Genomic DNA, 23306 nt, shown 5'->3' on the forward strand with positions numbered 1-23306 from the left:
GACGATGCCTGAATTAACAGAGGGTAGTAAGCGAATGCCAGATACTGATCAACAGCATGTCTTAGGTCCCCAGCACCCAGCCAGGCCAGGCCAGGTCCAGGACACCCGGCAGTCCAATGCGTTCATGCACCCAGCATGAGAATTAGTGGGGTTACCTTGTCACTCCCGCAGCTCCTCAAAATCAAAGTCGCAGACTGGCCTTTGATTAGAGAGAGATGGCTGGCTAGACCCGTGATGCAGGATCGGACGTGCCTGGCTGGTGGTGATAGTTGCACATGGACGATTCGATTTGACTGTTCCGTCTATGTATAAAAGTCGATATGAACGGATGGCCCACTCAACCGCGAGTCATCTCAAGTGCGTGATACCACAGAGATAAAATGAGACTGCCCGTCTGTGTAGAGGACTGGAGAAATTTCAAAATCAGCTGGTGGCCGGGGTACCCCTGGCTGGATAGTAACCGGAGCCAACGCTAATAATACTCACCTTGTCCAAGACGACTGGCCATTCCGCCGACCATGTCCTTGGGACTTCTCGAAGGTTTCACATCGCACCCCAGCATCGCGCAGGATCACACCTCGACGCTCGAGAAGATGAACTGGTTCGGATTGAGTTCCCATCAATCCATGTTGACGATCTACGAAGGTATGGAGCGGGAGGTCAAGAGCCTCGGTCCATCCGAGTCAAGCAAGTTTCTTTTGTGGTTTGTTTGATGCAAGACACTGTACATTGCTGTTGATGAAGCACTTGGAGCTTCACCATCAGGCACAATCCACCTCATGGCAACAGATCCTTCCGGTGTGTGCGTGATGCGAGCGAGATACGGATGCAGAGGCCACAACGGAACAGCGATTCTGCCTCAATCGTATCCAGCAAGCCTTTGCTTTGGTGTTTGGTCTTTGGTACAACAACAGTCTACAATGCTAGCACGGCCTGTCAATGTGAGTAGTCTGGTGGCCTTTCCGCCAACCTTATCAACCGACACCGCACGGTCTTGGGCATGCCCTCGATGAAAGCTGCCAACCTACCAACCCACGTGGAACAGGCTTGAGATGCCGTCGGGGTCAAGGCTCCGTGCGTGACTTGAATCTACCAGTATGCGCAGTGATGGATTGAATGTGATTGGGATGCCTGCTTCATGAGACGCTCGGTATGGATCGAGAGAGGTTTGGATTACCTACTACATAGCTACTGTGTACATACAAGTCAAACAGCCTCACTTTGTTGGACTATAATTTGATGTTGCACCTGCAGAGGGTCCGCAATTTCGCAGCATCATTATAGTTGATGAACCAAACGAACGCGACGCTCGACTAATACCTACTAACGCATTGGTGTGCAGCAATCACTGAATACGTACATACATACATGCCTTGATACCTTGCGCAAGAGGCAATGGTTTAGCTTGCGATGTACTGTGTTGCAATGATCAGCAACAGTAAAGAAGAAGCAAAGTTTTCAAGGATGTGAGAAGACGGGAACAGAACCCGGTGGCATCTCTTTTCATGTGACAACTACCGACAATCGGAAGGGAAAAAAGAAAGGAAAAAAGGCTCAACGTCTGGTGGTCTCACGCCCAAGGATTGATACTTTGCTACACACCGTACCGCCATAGGCTAGCCTGCAAGCATCCATTGCATGGGGGGAAAAGCAAAGAAAAGAGAAACGGCTCGTCACCTCATTGCAAGCCTTTTCTGTTTGCCTCTGTCTGTCCCTCTTCTCTCATTCTGATTCTCACTTCTCACACCGCATGGAAGGGCAGTGTCTGTCTCAGGTATGGGTGTACCTGGAGTAGGTGGGTGGAAGATTGATTGCCTTGCCTCTGAGTCTGAGTCTGAGCCCGAGCCTGCCCACCCGTCCGTCCGTCCCACCCCTGGCGAGCAAGCATCTGAATCTAGGATTCTCTCTTTCTTATTATGCGTCTATGCGTTGATGGCTCGCCTCTGTCAGAGTCAGATGTGCCTGTGCGTAGTTAATGGGTCTTTACGAACGTTCTTTATGCCTCTGCCTGGGTCTCTGAGACGAAGCGGAGGCTCGATACGACGGTGCAATTCAAATCAAACGTGGCGAAACCCGATATATTTCAAGATAGCATGATGACTTGGGTCTTGGGGATATTCGCGGACGAACCATACCAGTCTCAGGATAAGATGGCAAACTCTTTAGTTATCGTTTGTCACTGATGGACATACTCTAGATCCCGTACTTACAAATCTATCCACCCATTTTGATGCGCACGGCAGCTCCGGGTCAACCCGTCGGTATGAGGTGGACGGACGAGGTGCGGTCCGCAAGAGTCTGAGTCTGATTGATGAGGTCTGAGGGCAACGGCTCAATGCCCAGACTAAGTTTAATGATGCCGATAGCTGAGATGGTGTGTCATTTCGGCATAACAGTCTATCATTATGACCTATATGTAATGATTACGAGCGAGCTACGGCAAAGATACAGATACAGATACAGATACAGATACAGATACAGACATAGATACTCCGTACAGAGTAATTACCAATTCATCGACTTTGAACCCCCACTCCGCAGGTTGACTCAGTTATGGCTTCACCATGTTTACCTACCGAGGACTGATCGGCTAATTATTTGCTTTGTCTTGTGCTATCCTATCCTATCCTATCCTATCCCGTCCTGCCCTGTCCTGTTCTGTTTGCGCTGCTCTCTGTCTTGTCCTGGTCTGCTGTCTCTTTTGCCTCAAGTTTTTTTTTTTTTTTTTTTTTTTTTTTTTTTTTTTTTTTTTTTTTTTTTTTTTTTATAGTTTATTAATAATTTCTTTAAAAAAAAATTTAATAATAAACCATTTCCAGTATTCTCTTCTTTTTCTTTTTTTCTTTTTTTCTTGTCTATATCACGTTTTCTTATCGCTATTTCGCAACAGGTCATCATATGATGTGATACATTACATATGACTGACTGATATATGCGAGGGCCATTTGCAATTCTCATGGTTATGCATCTTGGACCTCTGATGGACCATGACGGTCCTATCATGTCCCGACCAGCAAGTCTTGCCTGGATGAAGCGGTCACGGATCATGGACTGTGTCCAATAATGCATGTCACATGCCCGGAGAATGTCAGTTTTGGCCTCGCCCTAAACAGTATACTGGTAGGCAGGGGGGCAAGCAACGGAACATGACACGAGGCCGAGATAAAGGTTTAGATTTGCTCAGCTGAAGATGAAACGATCGAGCCAATGACGAGGGGACAAAATAAAGCGTTGGAGATATCCGAGTGGATGTCTGAAACATGTCGAACAAGTGAGCGTTTGACGTCAAATGCTCGAGTTCAGTACATAACACAGACGTGTCAACGATGTGAATTAGGGTTTTCAACATCAACTATTGCATGCCTCCACAGTTTGCACGACATGTCGAGCTTTGTCGACTGTTTAGCCCATGAGCAAACTGACTTGAATCTGCCGAGCCAAGCAGCTTCGTCTTGATACATGTTTGGTTCCATAGCCTGCAGTGCAGACGAGGCAACTTGGGAGTGCTCTCTCTCTCTCTCTCTCTCTCTCTCTCTCTCTTTCTCTGTCTGTGGGTGCAGTAGGGCATGCAGTACTCGAGAAGTAGTGAGGCCGGTATGCGAGGGTGGGGAATCGACTGTCTCTCACTGCGGGACATGTAAGCAGTAAGAGAGAGGAATATCCCCGAATGGCCTCATGTGGCGGCAAGGCACGGAAAGAGAAGCAAGGGATCACGGTCAATCAATCGGGGTCCGACGAGTACAAGGAGCACGGGGGAAAAATTCTGTACCGTCGGGAATGTTTATGTATGCCCACCAGACGCGACGTACTGTACAGTACATAGAATGGCGGTCACTTGTGATATATGCGAGGGATAACATGAAAGATCTTTTGAAAAAAGGTTTTCACAAAGGACATGGAGATGCTGATTGGGTGCTTGCCTGTCTTTGCTGACAGGTCGTGGATCATATTTTGGACCTGCATATGCGAGGGCAGCGTTTGTGTGGTGAGATGCTGTCATGAATGCTCCGTAGTCTACATAGCAGACGCATAATGGAGTTAGCATATAGGGTATGTATCTATCACGGACTGGAATTGATCATCTATCTACGGATACAGTACTGTATGTATCTGTCGTTAGGTGGGATGGCTCTGGTGTCGGGTATGTGGTGTTCAACCCTTTGCTCTTCTGATTTTCCTTTTCTCTACGTCTCTTCTGGCTCACTCGCATTCAGAATGCTTTGCTTATTTGTCTCACCCGGGAGCTTAGACTCGGCCCAGTTTAGCACATGTAGCAGACACGTACGATGTATTTGGTTTTTCGAGGGAAGCAAAGTTTTTGTCGATACGGGAGTTTTACTGATTTCGTCTTTTTTCTCGTCAACTTTCTTCTTTTACTTCCCCCCCACTTGCTGGGTGGTCAAAATGTCGGTGACTCGATTGTCTGCTGTCGGTGTAGGCTGTGTATGTCATCCCAGTCGCGATGATTTCATAGATGGAGGGTGTAGGGTACTTGACTTGGGCAGACAAGCAATCTGTACCATTCCAGCAAATTCCGTGGCAGAGGGAGAGGGATGGTATGGAGGCTTATATGCGAGTGATGATGGTGCCAGAGATGATGCAAGGGCTGATCTGATCTGCGACATGGCTTACACGTGTAGGTCTTGGATCTGGTCTGGATAGAGTGGTTGTGGCTGTACGCTTTATGCGAGGGCGCGCATTTTAGAGTGTTTCGCGAGACAAAACATCTAGCCCTAACATGCCAGTAGATTGATCGATCGATTCTGATTGAGTGATGTCGATTTAGACTTCGGCAAGGGATGTTTCGTTGCATGCCGTTACAACGATCGAGATCAGTGCGAGACCAGCTTGTATTTTAGGATTCGCGTAGTTGATATGTGCGGGAGATATTGTCCTGTATATCTGAAACAAACCACCTTTTCGTCTTCTTGATGCTGTACAAGCTGAGGTTGAGGCCGACACTGAGAAGGCGCGCAACGAACGTGAAAATCACGATTTTGAATTAGTGGAGGCTCGTATACTGTGAACGGATCATGGCGAGATTTTAGGTCTAAAACTTGACGGCCACTGAATTACTTCTTTTAGTGAGGACCTGGACACATATACCATGCCGATGCATTGCAAGGCTATTGAGAAGATTGACGAGGTCAATACACGAACCTAGCAACGCTGGACTCGTCCGTATACCATCTATGGATGTCAAGTGGTGGGTGGCTGATACCAGTATCAGCTCATGGACCAGACACCGCTGCGGTACAGGGTAACCAAACTTTCAACAACGGTGCCGGGATCCCGTAGCGCCACACGGGCCGGTCCAGCCCAGCCACCCGATTTCCCAGCCACCCGGCATCACGGAATTGGGTACGGCACTAATATCCCAATATCTACGGAGTACTAACATACAAGAAACGCTCCCAACCTCCCAGTTCATCATCCTTGGGCGCCAAAACAACCAAGTACGGGGCCAATTGCTATTACGCGGCAGCCCAAGAAGAAACCGGAAAACGGTGAGCGTTGAATTATCAATGCCAAGCGTGTGACGTGACGTGTCTTGTCTTTGCTCGTAATATTTCGCTTTTTAGTCTTGAGCGGGAACCTGCATCTTCACCACTTCTTCCTCCCCTTGCACCAACAATCACCATAAACCTCGAGTCTGTTTCCTTGTGCTACTACTACTACTACTACTACTACTGCACATTATCGAGTACTGATACAACGATACGAGACGAGTTGAAGAACAGAGTAATACTCATATCGACGACGTTGACTTTTCGAAACTATTTGTTCACCTCCGTACATACATTGCCATACCTACCCACCACAGCACATACAGCCCAACATGAGATGGATATCCAGAGTCTCGATCGCAGCCACAGTGCTGCTTGCCACCACAGTCTCAGCCCAGACATGGAGCAAATGCAATCCTCTCCAGAACAGTACGCACACTTGATCCACCAGTCAACCCCATCATCCCACTAATCAGACACTTATAGGCAACTGTCCCAGCGACGATGCCCTCGGCATGAGCATCGACATCGACTTCTCCAAAGGCGAGGTGAACTCCTTCGCAGCCTCCGGATCGCCAAAATACGACAGCGAGGGCGTCTCTTTCACCGTCGCCCGCGCCAATGACGCGCCGCAGCTGGCATCCCTCTTCTACATCATGTTCGGCCGCGTCGAGATCACGATGAAGGCTGCTCCCGGAGCCGGTATCGTATCGTCGCTCGTTCTCCAGTCCGACGTGCTCGACGAGATCGACATTGAATGGCTCGGCTCCGATAATGACGAGATCCAGTCAAACTACTTTGGAAAGGGCCAGACGACCTCTTACAACCGCGGCGAGTTTCACGACGTGACAAACACGCAGGGCGAGTGGATTACATACACCATCGACTGGACCAAGGATCGCATCGTCTGGATGGCTGGCGGCACTGTCGTCCGAACCCTCAACGCTGGCGACGCCGAGGATAATCAATACCCCCAAACTCCGATGCAAGTCAAGTTTGGCGCCTGGGCTGGTGGTGACCCCAATACAAACTCCGCAGGTACCGTCAAATGGGCCCGTGGACCTACAGACTACTCCAAAGGTCCCTTCACCATGAAGGTCAAGAGTGTCGTTGTCACCGACTACTCAACTGGTGACGAGTACAAATACAAGGATACATCTGGCTCCTGGCAGTCAATCGAATCTGTCGGCGGTGAGATCAACGGCAACGAAAACGGCGATGCCATGACCGTCACTGCCACCGCCCAAGGAACTGTCGCTACAGCAGACGGAAACGTTCCTGTCGGAGGTATCGCCGAGGACGGAAGTCCCGCTACAGCTACACAGACGGGATGGCCCTGGACCGGCTCCCGACCCTCTGGCGGAGCTATCCCCTCAGGCTGGAGGCTCAACGCCAAGGGGAAAATCATTCCCGCCGAGAACAGCGCCTTCGTTCTTCAGCCTTTACACAGCGTTATTGCTGTTATACCCTTCTTGGCCGGCATCATGACATTTGCTGGTCGTTTCTTCTAGAGAAGAAACACCCTGACTTCACTTCACGGTACATGACCTATATATTACGATTCGACACCATGTTTTGTCTTGTGTTTGAGCTCATGTACATTGACCGACATATCATGACTTCTAGACAACACCGCAAGTATGTATGGATGTGATGCTTTATTTACATGGCACGGTTGGCTGGCGTTTCTGGAACTGGGGGCACTGAGTTGCGATTGGTTGATATTTGGGTTTTGACATATTGCTCTTAGCGATGGCGCAATACTTTTGGTTGTAAAGAATAGACACATGGCAAACATGAGATAGACAGGCGGTGTATAATGAAAGAACCAACATACAATACATATTCTACGAGGACCGATACACTCCAAAATGGTAAACACACTCTTCTGGTCATACAAATGTTTGAAAAAGATAGCACTAGTATCAGAATCGTGCCCCTCTCGTCCATGCTTGAGCCTTAGCAGAGCCATGGATGGAGTCAACCCCTTCCCAGTGGCCACCAAACTCCAATAGCATGCCAAGTGCTTGTTCTATAGGTATGATTTCTATGATACTAAAATCTCTGCTGCCAACAAACCCCTTATATGCTCCGAGAAACCCATCTCAGCGCCTGCGAGTTTCGTTGTCTGCGTTCTGCCTTCTACAGCCGTTCACCCTGCACCCAAAAAGAACATCGCGAGCTCGCGCTTCGCTCGGTGTCCTTTCTCCTCTTGTCTCCTTATCCTCGCCTTGGCTCATGTCGAAAGCAATATCCGAGTATTCTTACAAAACTTCCAAGAAAAAAAAAGCAAGCAAATTAGTATAAAAGCAATAGAACCAAGAACCTCCTGCACTTTTCTTTTTATACGCCAACACCCTCACGGAGAACTTAGAAGGTCCAGTCATCCTCATCCTCAACAGACTTGATGGCCCACCGGAACTTGTCACGAAGAGTCTTGGAAAAGAACTTTTCGATAGGAACGTCGAACTTCTTGGAGAAGACCACTGTAAGGCGAGGATCAATGTAGTTCTACGGATAATAAGTCAGCCAACGAATTTCAACATGTTTTCGGTGGTACTCACGATCTTGGAGGTGCCGAGGGCTACCTCCTTGTTGCCATCACGATCCTGGGCCTGAAGCTCCAGCGTCTTGATGCGTTCATCAAACTTGTCCACAGCCTTTAGAAGCTTGTCGACAGTAACGCCTCTGCCTTCAGCCTCGACCTTCTTGGTCTTGTTCTCCTTCTTGAACTTGGCCTCCATCTCCTTAACAGCCTGAAGACGTTCTTTCAGCTCCTTCTCGGGAAGAGGCTTCTCCTTGTCCGCCTTGCGCTTTTCGTTGTCCTTCTCAAATTTCTTGGTGATCTTTGTACGCTGCTCCTCAAGTAAGAATTGCTGGTGTTCCTTGACCCAGTCGTCATTTAATTCTTCATCCCTCTCGAACCAGGCGGCACCCTTCTTCTTCTTGTAACTAGATTCAATATCGAGAATCATCATCTTTGTACGCCATTGCTGGTAGCGGAGGCCTTTAATCTAGAAAAGAATCAGTATCTGGCGTGGTCGACCTTTACACAAGTCAGACTTACCCTGTCACCAAGCTTGGCCATTTGCTGCTCGTGCCCAGCACCAACGGTTCGCTTATGGTTGCACAGAACGGCAACCTCGCGGTTGCAGTCGTTGTACAGCTTTACTTTTTCAGCAACTGTGCCGCGGGAGCGAGGATCCGAAGCGAGCTTCCTGAGCAGCTCTGACATTGTCCAGGAAGCGTTGTAGGTACGGAAAACCTTGGCGGTCAGACCTTTCATGTAGCCGGTCAAATGCCTATTCAGCTGAGCCGTCTGTAATTCTGTCAGCAACTAAATTCTCATACAACGAAAAGGGAAAAATGAAAGCAAAGAAACTGACGTTGAGGCGGTCAAAGAGATCATCTCCGGTAGTCTTGGGCGCCTTCTTGAAAAGCTTCAGGTTCTTGAAGACCTGAGGCTCAACAATGGCAGTTTCCCTGTACGGAATACTGTCCTTTCCGAGGAAATCGAATGTAACCTTGTTTGGAGGTTCAAGTGTGATATGCTCGTACTTGAGAGAGCAGCAACCCACAGTGTCGGCCTCGTTTTCTGTGTCTTTCTCGTTACCAGCTCGAAGTGCCATTTTGTCGATCAGATACATGGCAGTGGCTCGTTGACGATCTGCCATTATTTCACTCTTAAGCTCCTTGGTGTAGTCCTTGCGAATTCTGTCGATGTGCTTTTTGAGTTCCCGTGCCTTCTCAAACTTCTTGAAGTCACTCTGGCCTTTGATATCGCTATCAGCTCCAAGCATGACGTACTTGTAGTTTTGGTTGATATTTTCCTGCCACATGGCTAACCAGGTTGCCTTTTGGTCGTGCTGCACGGCCTTCCACTTGTGTCCCTTGGGAGGTTCGGGGACCTTGGCACCCTTCCCGATGTTGATGGTGATTTGTTCGGGTTGGACACGCTGCTTGACTTTGCCGGTTTTGGGATGTTCACCACGTCCACGGAACAAGCTGGGAGGCTCGACTCTGAAGTTGCCAACCTTCTGCTTTCTACCATCCCATAAACAGTGAGTGAAGGGGGCTTCAAGGGCATCCTTCTTCGCCTTCGCAGCCTCCCTCTCCTCCTTGGTCATGTTTTTTGTCTTATTTTGCTCCACCTTCTCGCTCCAATATGCGTAAATCTTATCGAAGTTGCATTTTTCGAGCGATTTGACGGCGACCTTCTTTCCCTGTGCATCTCTAACACCGTACTTGTCGCAGTATTCTTTAAAATCTTCAAAGAAGTTTTTGCGGAAAACAGGGTTCTCTAGGTGATGGGAGGATGCAGGAGTCATCATGGCAACCCAAAAGGTGGCAACCTCTTCAACCTCGGGAGCAAGAGTAACTGGTTGTCCATCGTAGAGCATCTTGACGTGCTTGGGCAAAGGTTCGTAATCAGGCGGGAAAAGAACGCCATTGTGCTCAAGAGTTGTCCACTTGATATCATCATTTTCCTTCTTTGGTGCGTTCCACCAAGCATACTCCTCTTCGTCCTCACTCTCACTGGCCTTCTTGGATTCTGCCTTGACGGCCTTCTTGGCAGATGAGGTCGGTTTAGCCTTGGCCTTCTTGGAGATGGGCGCATCCGAATCTGACTCCTCTTTCTTGACACCATTCGACTTTCGCTTCGCAGCAGTTCCGTTAGATCGGCGCTTACTCGCTGAGGATTTTGCAAGTGGGACATCGTCGTCGGACTCATCTTTGACAGCGTTCTTTGCCGCAGGCTTCTTGGCTCTTTCTTTGGCTCGTATGACTTTGGCTTGCTTCTCAGCTTCCTTCTCCATGTCGCGCTTCTTTTGCGCGAGCTTCACACTAAGGGGCTCGTCGTCATCTCCCGAGGACTCGGGCAAGGCAGTCTCGTCGTAGGAAGGGGGAAGTTTTTTCCCTCGGGCTCTTGCAATGGGTTCATCGTCGGAGTCGGATTCGGGAACTCTGTTGGCTTGCTTCTTTTGCCGCTTGGCCTGCAATTCTATCGTCAGCATACCTGGCCCCACAGGAAGGGTTTTCCTGTGTCATGATAACGAACCAGAGGGGCAGCATCATCACTCGACTCATCGTCCTTGTAGTTGACCTTGCTGATAGAGGTACGCGATTTACGTTTGCTAGCTCCGTTGGTAGCCGGTTCATCAATGTCCATAGCGTCTTCAAGAGGACCATTGCGAACGGACAGACCAGCCATTTTAGCAGCCTGCTTGGACACTGGCTGATCCAGAGCATCATCTTCGGCACGAGAAATCTTGGACGAGGAGACTATAGGAAATGCTTGTGTTAGAATAGGGACCAGCAAGAGCATGCGCGTGGTAGGTGGTGTTGCAGCTAAACTTTGTTTTGAAAACGCCAACGTGATGAGGACCCTTGAGCGCGGGAACAAAATCCAGCAAAGCAGCATGATAATTGACAAAAAAACACAACTCACGTCTATGGCCGTTGGCCCTCGCGAGAGGGCGATCGTCGTCAGAGCTGTAACTCATAGTTGTGAAGTTCAAGGCAAGTTTCCGTTCTGTGGCTGGTCGCCTACCAAAGTACAATGAGGTCAGGGACTGGGATTGAAGATGCGAAAGCGTGGCAGAACGAAGAACAGGCCTCTGCAAACGGAGGAAAAACGTAATATCGAAGGAAAAAGCGCGAGGAAATTATCCCCTCAACGCCTTGTGTAGGAGAAGAGGGTGCGTTTGACGATATTCACGAAAGCTGGAGAGGAGGGAATCAGCAACAATGGGATTGGGGAGAATAAGTCGAGAGGCGGCGTTCCTGCTTTCTTTAAGGCCAAGACCAAGACAGGCCCGGACCCGGCGACGGAAAGGCGAGGCGAGAAAGGACTGGGACTACAAGGCACCTGAGTGAAAAGACAGGCAGAGTAAGTGTGGGCACTGCAGCGCTGGCTCTCAGTGGTTCAGCCAAGTGTTGCGCAGCAGTTGCAGCGACTCAGTAATGGGGCTAAATGCAGAACTCTGCTATATGATTGGATGAGGGAGAGTTGACACGGAGGATGAAAACCGGGGGGGGGCTAAAGAGCTTTTTGCCTTAGTCATGCATGCAGTAAGAAAAAAAGGTTGCGGCGATTGCGGCTTAAGTGGAGCTTTGAAGACCGCCTCACGTGACTGTACCGAATCATTGCTGGAGCTGTGTCTACCTTATTACTGGTACCTAGTACTAAGTAAGGGTGGACAAACACAACGCCTAGAAGTTCCGGTCGGCTACCTAATTTACCCGGGAAAATAGCGAGAGCAAACCTGAATGCTTTAGTCCGCAGCGACCAATACACCTCATATTCCGACCTTACACGACCCCATCTCTATCAATTGATCCGTATATCGCGATCAATTGGGCCACCGTTGGCAGAGGCTCTTTCTCTACGTCCTAACCCTCAGTCACGATGTTGTCACGAGCCGCTAGACCAGCTCTCCGAGCTGCTGCCGCAGCTAATGCTCGGTAAGTTTCTCTCCTCCTTCACTTCCGTCTCCCCTTCAGTATCCAGTGGCTCTTTCTCGGCTGCCGGGAAGTCCAAGGATTTGTTTGCCGGTTGAGCACTTCAACCCTCGACCATCGTCCACATTCATCGCAAGTACATACGCCCGCCCAATACCGACCGAGTTGCAATAAAATTATGAGAGGCAATTGAATGCTCTGAGGGGAATATCTCAACACCGTCATCACCAATAATCGCCAGAGAGAAAAAAACAACAAAAGAGAAGGAAAATGCTGATGATGTCCTTTTTTGCGCTTCCAGGGCCGCCGCCGTCCCCAGCTCCGCTGCCACCTATGCGACTCTCCGTGAGATCGAGGACCGTCTCAAGTCCATCCGAAACATCGAGAAGATCACAAACACCATGAAGATCGTCGCCTCCACCAAGCTCACTCGAGCCCAGCGCGCCATGAACGACTCTCGCAAGTACGGTCAGACCTCTAATGAGGTCTACGAGTCCGCTGAGACCAAGGCCCTCGAGACTGAGGACAAGAAGACCCTCATCATCGTCTGCTCTTCCGACAAGGGTCTCTGCGGTGGTATTCATTCTGGTCTGTCCCGATATGTCCGCCGACTTCACGCCGAGCAGCCTGGCTTTGACCTCGTCCTCATTGGTGAGAAGGCCAAGGCTCAGCTCTCACGAACCAACGCCTCAGCTATCCAGCTGAGCTTCGCTGGTATTGGAAAGGATGTTCCCACCTTTGCCGACGCCCAGGCCATCGCCGACCAGGTTATTCAGCTTCCTACTGAGTACACCGACATCAAGATTCTGTACAACAGCTTCGTCAACGCTCAGACCTACGAGGCTTCCATGATTGAGGCATTTTCTGAGGAAGCTATCCAGCAGTCCCGTGAGTTTCTCTGGATGTGAAATTGATCGCTAATGTGTCTAACTCATAATCATAGCCAACTTCTCTGCCTTTGAGGTTGACGAGGAGGTTCTTGGCAACCTTCGCGAGTACAGTCTTGCCAACTCCCTCTACTGGGCTCTTGCTGAGGGCCACGCCTGCGAGCAGTCTGCCCGACGAAACGCTATGGATGTAAGTATCACTAAGTTGTGACTCTCGTGGCTAGTACTGACAATTTCCCGCAGAACGCCTCTAAGAACGCTGGCGAGATGATCAACAAGTACCAGATCCTCTTCAACCGTACTCGACAGGCCGTCATCACCGGAGAACTGGTTGAGATTATCACTGGTGCTACTGCCTCTGCGGACATGTAAGGAGTGGGAGTACAAGATGGGGTGTAATGCTTCCCTTTGTAACAAATGTCATCGGGCTACCATCCATATATGGTTTCCCCCATTGTATCAAAGCCTTCAATAAATTCCTTAGTAGCCCATGCAATCAATGCACGGCAGTCCAAAAAAAAAGAAACACAGAACAGACACTATCTCTCGATGGTTGTTATCGGAAGTAAGAATTTCATTGTAAAAAACTTAGATGAATTCAAGTCCAACTTATGAGTCGACCATCCTCGTCTGAAAACGCCGAATACCGATACTATTATATTTTGAGAATGATCAACAACCAAAACGGAGTGGCCTCTAAAGCGTAAGTCACAGAAACCAGAAACGCCATCAACACCTAATCGAGAGGGCATGGAATGTGTCGAAGCAAATCTCAGAGCCCAATGTCACTGTCCTCCGCATAACTTATGTGTCTCGTCCTGCGATATTTGCTGGAACTCTCGTGAGGAATCTCTGCTATCTTGGCGGTACCAAAGGGATTCTCTTTCTCGTAAGCTGTTCGCAGCGCAGCGGCCTCCTGATCCCATCGTTCAGTAGCTCGGGTCCATGCCTGAACAGCTTCAGCGTACCCGCGCTTCTGCTCGGTTGCCTGGTCTTCATATGGCTTGCGTTCCTCGGACGAAGAGTCCCTCCACATCTTGCTAGTCATGATCCGAACTTCGTTGGGGACAGCACGCCCGCCTTTCCCTGGTTTCCGATTCTCCTCACACTTCTTCCTCGCAACGTCGAATAGATCCTTACTATAAAGTATATACGCATTCCCCGCAACTTTAGCTGGACGAGAGGGTCGTTCCCCAAGCTTCGATTGTATATAGGTCTGAATCTCGTTTTCATAGGCCTGGAGTCGCGCTGGTTGCTGATCTTGGGCAGGCTCCTTACGCTTGCGCAGCAGCACAGAGTCTCGAGGCAGTATCAGTGGTGTCGGAACCTCAATGGGGCCGATCAAGGTCTCCAACACTTCAGAAGCTGCCCTTAGGCCAGAAAGATACGCCCCATGAACCGTGGCTGGGTGCGTGCCAATGGTGTGTTCACCAGCAAAGAAGAGGTTTCCGACCGGTCTGGCCATGACATCGTAGTCTTCTGGCTGCATCCCGGGAGCAGCAGAAGAATAACTACCTCGGGCGAATCGATCTGAACCCCAGCGGGTGACCATGGCCTCTACAGGATAGGGAACATCCTGGCCAAAGACGCTGCGTAGTACTTCCGTGGCTTCAGCCACAAGGCTGTCGTTACTTGAATGTTCTGTCTCAAAACCAGCCTCACCTGCCATCAGAGCAATGAGACAAGGAAGACCTGTCGTGTTGGATACGTTGAACCATTGAAAAAAGCGACCACGATTCGCGGCATAGTCTTTTTGTGAGGTGCTAAGTCGGTTTGAAGACTCCCTCAAGACGCCGAAGATATGCCTGTCACGGTCCCAGAAAATCTTATCGTACACTAGAACGACCTTGTTCAGAATGCCGAATCCAAGTCGCTCAACGACATCAGTCTTCCACGATGGAAGAGGTGGATTGAAGACGATATTATTCTGTTTTAGAACACCGAGCGGAATAGTGCAAACCACGGCATCAGCATCCACTACTGAGCCGTCTTCGGATTCAATCGCAGCTGACGCCATGCCCTCCCCAGTATGGTAGGATATGCTCTTGACCGGGAATTTAGTCTTGAGGTCAAGTGAGTTCGGGCAGTGAACCAAGCCACGAGCCACACTTTGGTAACCGCCCACGACCATGGTATGGCTTCCCTCCCATTCGTTACCTGCATCAATGTCCCACAATGGAAGGCTCAGGTTGTGCAAGCTTGTAGCGTTACTGTACTCCAAATTGGCAATGTGCCAGTTGATCAGTCGGTGATCCTGGGCATTCAGCCCTACGATTTGTTTGTACTGGGAAATGGCATTATCAAGAACAGATCCCAAGGTTGCCCCCTCTTCATTCACTGCCAATGTTAAATCAATGTTCTCTCCGTCGGCTGAGTCTCGTATTGTCCAGCCCATCAATTTTGCTTTGTCGGAGGCTTTAGTAGTCGCGGGAGTGCCAGGCTCCATATGAACCCGACCCGTGAGCTTGTCTGACGATACTGGTATCAGGTTGACCTTTGCTGGGATGTTCTGTTGTGCCACTGGTGGTGCATCTTGCTGTGCAGCAGCAGCCTCTTCTTCCTGAAACATTGTCTTGCTACCGTCTCCAGGACTATCACGCCCGTCTTCGATGAGGTCCCGTCTACCTTCAACAAGTTTTGCAGGTTGATTTTTATGTTTGTATTCGCTGACCCGGTCTAAACAGTCATTGTAAAGTTTTTCAACGAGTTGATCGCGTACAGGGTCAACTGCTCTTCCACTGCTGTCGTAGATTGTAGTGTCGGCTGTCAGTGCATGATAAGGAAGTCCCAATTGTCCACGAAGCAGGATGTTGATAGGGTTTCCCCGGTCGAACCCAGTGATGATCATGCCGCCCATTTCCGCAGTGTGTCGCTTGCCTTCAAAAGCTGGTGATTTTTCCTTCGGTTTGGTCTGGAACTCACGAGAGTAAACTCTTCCTCCCACGCGGGCTCGTCCTTCGAGCACAACCACTCGAGGCGCAGGCTCGCCTCGTTCATGGAAGCGATCAGCAAATTGCCTGAACAATCCCTCGAGTTGTCTAGCGCAACCCAGTCCGGAGATACCAGCACCTATAACAGCGATTGTCTTTTGTTTCTTGACAATCGGCGCAACAGTATCGTCTGTCTCAGCTTCGGGGAGTCGCACACAACCGTAGTTGATATAGCCTCGACGAACAAGCCAATCATAGCAAACACTCGCTGCGTCGAACCAGCGAGCGTTGGCACACCCAACCGCTTCCAGCCGGGTCACACCGACCCAAGGGTGTTTGAACCATAACCGTATGATGCCATTTCTAATATTGAGATATGTTGTTACTTGCGTATAAGATATGTGATGACGGAGGAGGTGATATTCCTCCGGATGTAAAGCATATGGGTTGAGCCGGCTTGACTCAGCGGCCGAGACACATTCTGACGCATATTGGTATGTTGACATATCAGTTGGTATCGAAGCCTTCGGTCTGATATTGAAGTTGTAGCGTTCGGCATCATGAGAAGGTGATTGTTGATGAGACTGCGGCTGGTCGTCGATTGAAAGGTCTTGGTCTTGGTCTTCTTCTTCTTGTGCACCATCAGTATCTACTGGTGTAGGGGTAGTAGCCTTACTCGACACCGTCGAAGGTATCGATGAGAGGTCTGATAGTTCTGTGAGGTTCGAGGGAAGAGAGCCTATAGCGTCCTCTACAGTTGGCGTTGGATCATCGTCGTTCTGAGGAGGCGCCTCCCTGCGCACAGTTAGAGTTGGGTCTGAAAGACTCTGTCGAGTCATCGAGTACGTTAAGTCGAGGCATTAGACTACTCACTCGGCATAACTTTTGATGCTTGACAATTCATCTTCGGACGCAACGTGACTAGCGTTGTCGATATCCATATCTTCAGTCCACACAACAATCTCTGGCGCAATTTCAGATGCTATTTCTGTCGAAGTCTGTCGCGACTGAGGCACCGAAACTACATCAGGGGTGATTGGAGGTGATATACGACCTGCAGGGTTCGACATGACAATAGTGTCGGACGGAGTCAGCGAATCAATGGCGTCCTTATCGTCCAAGTCTCTCTTCCTAATGCCAATCCCCTTGCGGAAGCTCTGCCCAAAGTCTGACCCCATAGCGGCGTTGGTTTCGAAGGGTTTCCTCGGGTATTGGTCTGTCTGAATCTGCGGCCGCTACTGTCTGGCGGAAGGAAGAGTATTGTTAAGAGCCGAATGAAATGAGGAAAGTTGCATTATGCGAAAGAACTGAAGAAAACTCGGGACCCTACTGAATAGTCAGCTTGTTTGTTTATGGAGTTTAGAGGACATGCATGAAATAACCAACCTTCTAAACTCGTTCGACGTCGTCGTTCAATGAGAATGGTACTAAGGTAGGTAAGGTAGGCAGTGAGAAGATTAGAGTGAACAGACTCGTTACAGCGACATGCTTTTTCTCGATATCGATTCTTTGGACGATTCTTAGTCCATGGCTGATTTCAGCGTAAGTTATTTCAGAAGACAGCTCAGTTGTCAAAGGCTGTCTCCTTTGCCTCAGAGGAACTTGCCATCCATCGTCAGCCATTCAGCCCCTCAGAATAAGGAAAGCAACCTTCAAGTTCAATCACGTGCGGCGCTACGGTCAAATCAGACGCCTCCCACAGGTGGGTCTGCAGTCGATTCAGACGACATTCAAGCTCTAAACTTGTATAAATGAGCTTCATCTTCAAGGTATTCACCATCATGTTGTTGGGGTCTGGGACAATCCATCAAAGAATTAGCTCTGTGCTTGCACGCCGTAACTTATTAGTGCAATTGGTATTTTGCTCCAATCATTCAAACGCCATCGAAATGCGCCAAACCAGGTAACCAGTACTTGACAATATTCTAGGTATCATACATAAGTATAGATGCTGACTTTGGATGTCAGGTCGTTGAAACGGGCACGCTCTCCTTCGCAAACGATTCTTTCTCGATCGCCGACTCCATCATTTTGTTTCCATTGATGATTGACGTTGTGCAAATCACAATATTTCTCCGTCCTGTCGAGGCAATGTCAGATTCCGTTTCAGAGCAACCCTGGCGGCTGTAAGAGTGCTTACCTTCTTCTTGCTTTGCAATAAACCTTAGAGCAGCAATCTCGGTGAAAGTGATACCGCCGACGAACACAACAAAGACAGTCTGCTTGTTGCCACTTCCAGAAAGCAATGCCCGCGCTTTGACAGCTTTATCCTCGCCCTTCTGGTGCTCATAAAAGGTCTGCCCACGAACGTGTTTGACAGCTTCATCGAACCCTTGCCATCCCTGCGTGCCGACGCCTGGGGGCGCTCCCGCTGCGTTGGCGCTGTTTCCCTTAGTCACCGAAAGCAGATATTGCTTCTGCAGAATGCATTGAACGAGGCGAATTGAAAGAGGAGCATAGCCACTATACACATAGGAAATGTCGTTTGGATCGTCCTCTTGAACCTCATCAACGATGAGCCGAAGCTGCTTCCGAAGATACGTATAATTCGTCTTGCTTCCAGTTGGGCCGGCATTGTTACCTGGGATAGGGATCATGCCAGCCAGAGGCGACGACTTGGATAAAAAGAGTTGTAGTTTCTCTAGGTTGCTAAGTGTGAGGAGATGCTGGTAGCCGTAGCCTTCCAGAATCAGTCGCCTGAATTGATCGAATTCCTTAGGTCTTATGCCCCCAGATATGCACGAGTAGATACACAGTAATCTTAGGGTTTGCGCAATAGGAGCGTCTCGCGCTATCAATTCTTCGATGCCATCGAATTGACTTGACGGATCAGCCCCAGCAGCGAGATTTTGCTGGACCTCCAAAAGACCCTTGAACTGGTCTGTCCGGGTATGTTTAATGATCTCCTCCGCGAGGCCTGTGTGTATTCTCGCACTCTGCTGTTCTTGTTGGTATCCTGGCAATTGACTGACAAAGTCTTTGAGTTCCGCAATAGTCTTTGTTTTGTGTTTACTCTCGTAATCACTTTGCACCTTCTGCAGCCGCCTCGCAACTTTGTTGAGGAGACTTCCAACGATCGCAAAGTTGGCGTCACGTAATTGTTCGTAAAGCTTGTCGCTCGAATCCAACTGGATCGTTCGTTTTCTGCTTTGTGAGGTTGCTGCCGAGGCCTGTGCTGGTGCACCGACAACTGTTGTGTCGACTTTAGTCTGATTGTTGTGGATCTCGAAGACTTCATCAATGAGCCCCTCGTATGTCAGTTGAGTGAGTAAGGGTGTGACAAAATCAACTTCGCGATCGATGATAATTACGCTCTCATTGGCTGTGCTAGGTGTCAACCCAATCTTGTTGGCTTCTGACGTATCTTCCCCAGCAAGAAGCTCCTGGCGCATGCGAGAAAGCAAGTCAGCAACACGCTTTGCGTTATCACCCTTCCCTATCACTCGCGGGAATAGGCCATGGTTTCTTTGAATCTCCATAAGGGCTTTGGCCATAAGGAAGTTGGGTGTAACGTCTTTGGATAGGTACAGGTCGCGGAATGAGTCGTCGAGCTCGAGTGACAGAACATCCTTCTCCAGAGGGAAGAACGATAGGGGCAATTCCGTAATGTTGACGTCGCCTAATACACCGGCCTCTTCTAGAAGCTTGTCGGAGACGATGGTTCTGCGAGGGACCCAGAATATGTGAAAGTCGTGCCCGGTTTGGCTTTCGCGCTGAATACGCTTGATTTGAGCTAGGAGGGGGTTAGAGTGCAGCTTCCACATCGCATAATGGCAACTGACCAGCGATAGCTTCAGCATGGCGCCCGCATTCGCCACGAGAAATAAAGACAACATTGCGCTGGCTGGTATCGGCATTGTCATTCTCTAGAATGAAGAACTTATCTACTCCATATTCTTGAAGGACAGCAACCTTGACTATAGTCCCGATTGGCCCGACTAGGCTTTGATCTAGAACGACATTCTTCTTCCCGCGAACCTACACAGAAGTAAGGTGTGAGTTGAGTTCGCCGGATGCATGAATCACATAGCTAATGGCTTGAGTAAAGCGTGTGGGGCAAGGCGGTGGGAACGTACGCCTTCCAGGAGATACAACAGATCCTTTCTCGCCTTGTTGCGAATCTGCTCGACGTTGAATTCTATCCGGGGAGCCATGGGATCGGCTGAACGCGATGGCGCAGGGTTGGCGAGAGAAACTCAAGAGGGAGCGAGGTGAGTGAGCCCAGTGATTTAAGACAGCTTCGGGTCAAGTGGATGGATCAGGGTGCGGAATGATGGAGCTCTAGGTACTCCGTACAGTATAGGTACCTACTATAGGTAGGTAGGTAAGATTGCGTGTGGATGACGGCAGTAAAGTGGGGGAGGGGGCTCTGGAGCTGCTGCACCAGCCACTGCGGCAACGCTTCATTGGTGGGGCCGGCCTATAATTGAAGTCCCGTCAGGTCAAGTTAGGTCTATATTACCTGGTTTAGGTCAATCTTGCTGATTTGAAAAGTATGAGGAGGCCCAGGTGATGGATAATTCCAGGATGTGGTATCGTGTAGTACATAAGAGCAAATACATGTGATAGTAAGCGGCCGTCTTCCTCTCTGTCGCGGGATGTATATGACGATGCTAATTAACCAATGAAAGACGTATGGCTTCCCAGTGAAACGAATGTCTAGCAGATTCTCAAAATTATCATAAGCAGCTAGAAATATCATACACCTGGCGGCCATTGTGTTTTGCGGAGACCATCGTCCGCTCCCTTCATGATATTCATCATTGAGCAGCCCATGTTGACTGTACCAGATATGCTTATGCCCAGCCTCAGCCCGAGGCATGCAAATGCGCATCTCAACAACTGTGCTCCGTCGGTAAATGCAAATGCTATATCCCATACGCTGATCTCCTGTCACGACCAGATGGTGTGTCCTGAACGCCAAATGAATGCTATTTATATCCCGAGTTCCCATGCATTCGTCTGCATATGACGAGTCCGCATCATTTCGTTCACACGGTGTTATCGTGGTAGAGGAACTCGATGTCTCGAGGCCGTTGCTTATTGCCTCGCACAAAGTCCTCATCGCCGGGAGGCCGCTCATTTTTGTCGTTGCTCGTCAACATGCTTTGGATGCTCATGCATACGCTCGAAACGCTCTGGACGGGACTCCAACCCTGTTGACCCAAAAGATCGAGACAGATGATGCCGTTGGAGTATATGTGAGGATGCATAGGAATCGACCGATCGGTTTGCTTGTCAAAAGTGACCTCAGGGGGCTCTATACAGTATTGTCAGTATTTGAACCATGTACGGGTAGTGCAAGAATATGGCGAATTCATCTACGGACCTATGGGATACATCTTGGGGAAATGAAACTTGAGGCGGTAGATCTGGTTCTTGTAAAGCGGGTTGTCGTCGAGAACCTGGATATCAACAAACCAATCGCCAGCAACACTGTCGTTGCGTTCTATCAATGTGATACCAGGGGGCATTCCATCCTTATGAATCTGCGGGGCACAAGAGCGTCAGTCGAGTCCACGATGTGTTGACGAAGGGATGTGAAGAACCAACCTTGCCCAGCTCCTTGACCAAACGCCTATCCCGCGTGGCTCCAGCCATCGTCGATGAAGTTGATTTTTTCCCCTGGTGTTTAGATTAATTAACGTACGACGTAAAAGAAGCGTTGGCGGAGGATCAGATGTAGGTGAAAGGTTTCGAACAAGTGTGTTGGGCGTGGTTTGGTGGAACAGTCAAGCACTGGGCAATGAGGGGCCGTTTGCGATGCTGCGCCCACAATCGAGAACCCCCCTCCTTCACCATGGTAGTTGAAAGAAGGGCCTGGGCAGCCAATGGATCTGAGGACAGCCGGACTCGGGAATGCCTAGGTACCTGGGTATGATTGGTTCAAAACATGCTGAAACACTTCCTTTACAGCAAGGCATTGCAGAGTCTGTTGTTTGCAGACTTCTATAATAGAACCCAAGGTGTTTGTCGGTATTGGAATGTCGGCCTTTCCCATCACTGTGGGCTATCTAGGCGCCTAGTTAATACATTACATTCTTTTCTGATGTAGCGCCCAGGGTCAATCATGTCCCAGTCTTGGAGATCGGCAATAATTGTCAAGATATGGACCAGAGTTAGCTGAGCTAGGCCCATAAATTGATTCGTGTTGTGCTATTGGGTGAACTTATACGGCTATGCCATAATTTTCTTTACTCGATCGACTTGTCTCATTAGTATCTGAGTAAGACATGAAGCTATTAGAGTGCAGATAGAGGGTTTATTGTTTAGCTATGCTTAGCCTTTACCTGTCATCTATATTAACTCTGATTTCGGTTATTTAACCTTGGCCTGGTCTCTGTTACAGTAGACCTTTGTACCACGTAAGTCGATGGGAGTTACACAGGTTTTGACTACCTTGGCTTCGAGCCCAGGTTGAATAAAATTCAACTGAGAGATTTCCATATGTATTACGTATGTGTCATGGATGGTCCCAACAACGCTGCGTCTTTTTGTTTACACCACATGCTTTGTTAGTCACAAAAGACATCCATTATGTGTTCAGCTCACAGTGAGCAGCTAATCGCTGATGCCTTTGGCTTACGGACGATCACCCAGATAAGCTATGACCATATCCGGTCGCTTTCTTTCGCTGCCCAGATGGATGGCCACCAGCAGGATGCGCATGAGAATTGAAGATCTCCAGCTTCGAGGCGAGACGATCAAGTTGACGGTTCTGGATACCATCCACTAACTTAACTCACTGAGGCCTCCATACCTTATTTCAGGGCCTGGGTACGCTAATAGCACGCAAGGCAGAGTACCTGGGTAGCCTCCATGTGAAATACCACCCTGCCTTATGGAACGACGCTCGTAAGCAGCCTCATAGGGCTGGGTGCATTGAGAGGCAACCTGTCCACCGGGTTTGAAAGGATGGAAGCAATCAATTACGATGATACTCCCGTCCTTTACTGCAGGTAGGTAGTTTTGTTCTGCTCAGCCACGAACCTAAGCGAAAACCCGACGATTGCTTCCAGGAATGGATATATCATGATCCACAAAGACTCAGCCTCACCTGCAATTACCGGTATTGCAGGTGCGGTTTCTTCCCTGTCAGCATCCATCAGATGGATCCGGAGATGCCTTCAGCCCAAGGATCATAAATGCCTGAGCCACACTCCTTCACCTGCAACCAACCATAGCCATTCATGGTGGCACCCCGCTAGTGGAGTGCCTACCTAGGTAGGTATCTAAGTGCTAAAGTCCCCCAGAGGTGGCATACGGCGCTCTCTGCTGGGCAGCTTCTGGGTGGGCTGGGCTGGGCTGCTGACAGCCCCAGGTCTGCCCCGTCAGTGGAGGGTCCCGTAGCTACTAAAGTTAGTAGGTAGGTGTCGCAAGCTAATTAACAAGGACCTCCTCATCCTCCTCCTCATCCTGTCCGTCGCCGTCGCCTACTTTCTCTTCTTACATAACTCTCGTTATCCCAGAGGCTTCATCCTCTCGGACTTACTGTAACACTCTTTGCGTGAGACCGAATT

At 49.4% G+C, this 23306-nt stretch overlaps 6 protein-coding genes across 6 annotated transcripts; 2 read left to right on the top strand and 4 right to left on the bottom strand.

The window, feature by feature from the left end:
- Window positions 1-5839: 5839 nt before the first annotated feature.
- On the top strand, window positions 5840-7018 carry FMAN_04555 (uncharacterized protein; the record flags this gene model as incomplete). The annotated part of the gene is made up of 2 exons (XM_041828723.1): window positions 5840-5936; window positions 5994-7018. 2 exons carry the CDS (start codon window positions 5840-5842, stop codon window positions 7016-7018), a joined length of 1122 nt encoding a protein of 373 aa, XP_041679558.1.
- Window positions 7019-7877: 859 nt separating this feature from the next.
- FMAN_04554 (putative TOP1-DNA topoisomerase I) lies at window positions 7878-11011 on the bottom strand (the record flags this gene model as incomplete). Its single annotated transcript, XM_041828724.1, has 6 exons — window positions 7878-8018; window positions 8072-8521; window positions 8575-8826; window positions 8894-10501; window positions 10567-10790; window positions 10957-11011. 6 exons carry the CDS (start codon window positions 11009-11011, stop codon window positions 7878-7880), a joined length of 2730 nt encoding a protein of 909 aa, XP_041679559.1.
- Window positions 11012-11916: 905 nt separating this feature from the next.
- FMAN_04553 (putative ATP3-F1F0-ATPase complex, F1 gamma subunit) lies at window positions 11917-13228 on the top strand (the record flags this gene model as incomplete). The annotated part of the gene is made up of 4 exons (XM_041828725.1): window positions 11917-11972; window positions 12271-12857; window positions 12913-13046; window positions 13100-13228. The coding sequence occupies 4 exons, from the start codon at window positions 11917-11919 to the stop codon at window positions 13226-13228; spliced, it is 906 nt and encodes a 301-aa protein (XP_041679560.1).
- A 400-nt stretch (window positions 13229-13628) lies between these two features.
- Window positions 13629-16964, bottom strand: FMAN_04552 (uncharacterized protein; the record flags this gene model as incomplete). The annotated part of the gene is made up of 2 exons (XM_041828726.1): window positions 13629-16581; window positions 16660-16964. 2 exons carry the CDS (start codon window positions 16962-16964, stop codon window positions 13629-13631), a joined length of 3258 nt encoding a protein of 1085 aa, XP_041679561.1.
- Window positions 16965-17750: 786 nt separating this feature from the next.
- Window positions 17751-19940, bottom strand: FMAN_04551 (uncharacterized protein; the record flags this gene model as incomplete). The annotated part of the gene is made up of 4 exons (XM_041828727.1): window positions 17751-17866; window positions 17927-19519; window positions 19569-19764; window positions 19863-19940. The coding sequence occupies 4 exons, from the start codon at window positions 19938-19940 to the stop codon at window positions 17751-17753; spliced, it is 1983 nt and encodes a 660-aa protein (XP_041679562.1).
- An 837-nt stretch (window positions 19941-20777) lies between these two features.
- FMAN_04550 (uncharacterized protein) lies at window positions 20778-21387 on the bottom strand (the record flags this gene model as incomplete). Its single annotated transcript, XM_041828728.1, has 3 exons — window positions 20778-21046; window positions 21116-21275; window positions 21340-21387. The coding sequence occupies 3 exons, from the start codon at window positions 21385-21387 to the stop codon at window positions 20778-20780; spliced, it is 477 nt and encodes a 158-aa protein (XP_041679563.1).
- Window positions 21388-23306: the final 1919 nt, after the last annotated feature.

The sequence above is a fragment of the Fusarium mangiferae genome (genome assembly GCF_900044065.1).
Source record: "Fusarium mangiferae strain MRC7560 genome assembly, contig: FMAN_scaffold003, whole genome shotgun sequence".
Taxonomy (NCBI): domain Eukaryota; kingdom Fungi; phylum Ascomycota; class Sordariomycetes; order Hypocreales; family Nectriaceae; genus Fusarium; species Fusarium mangiferae.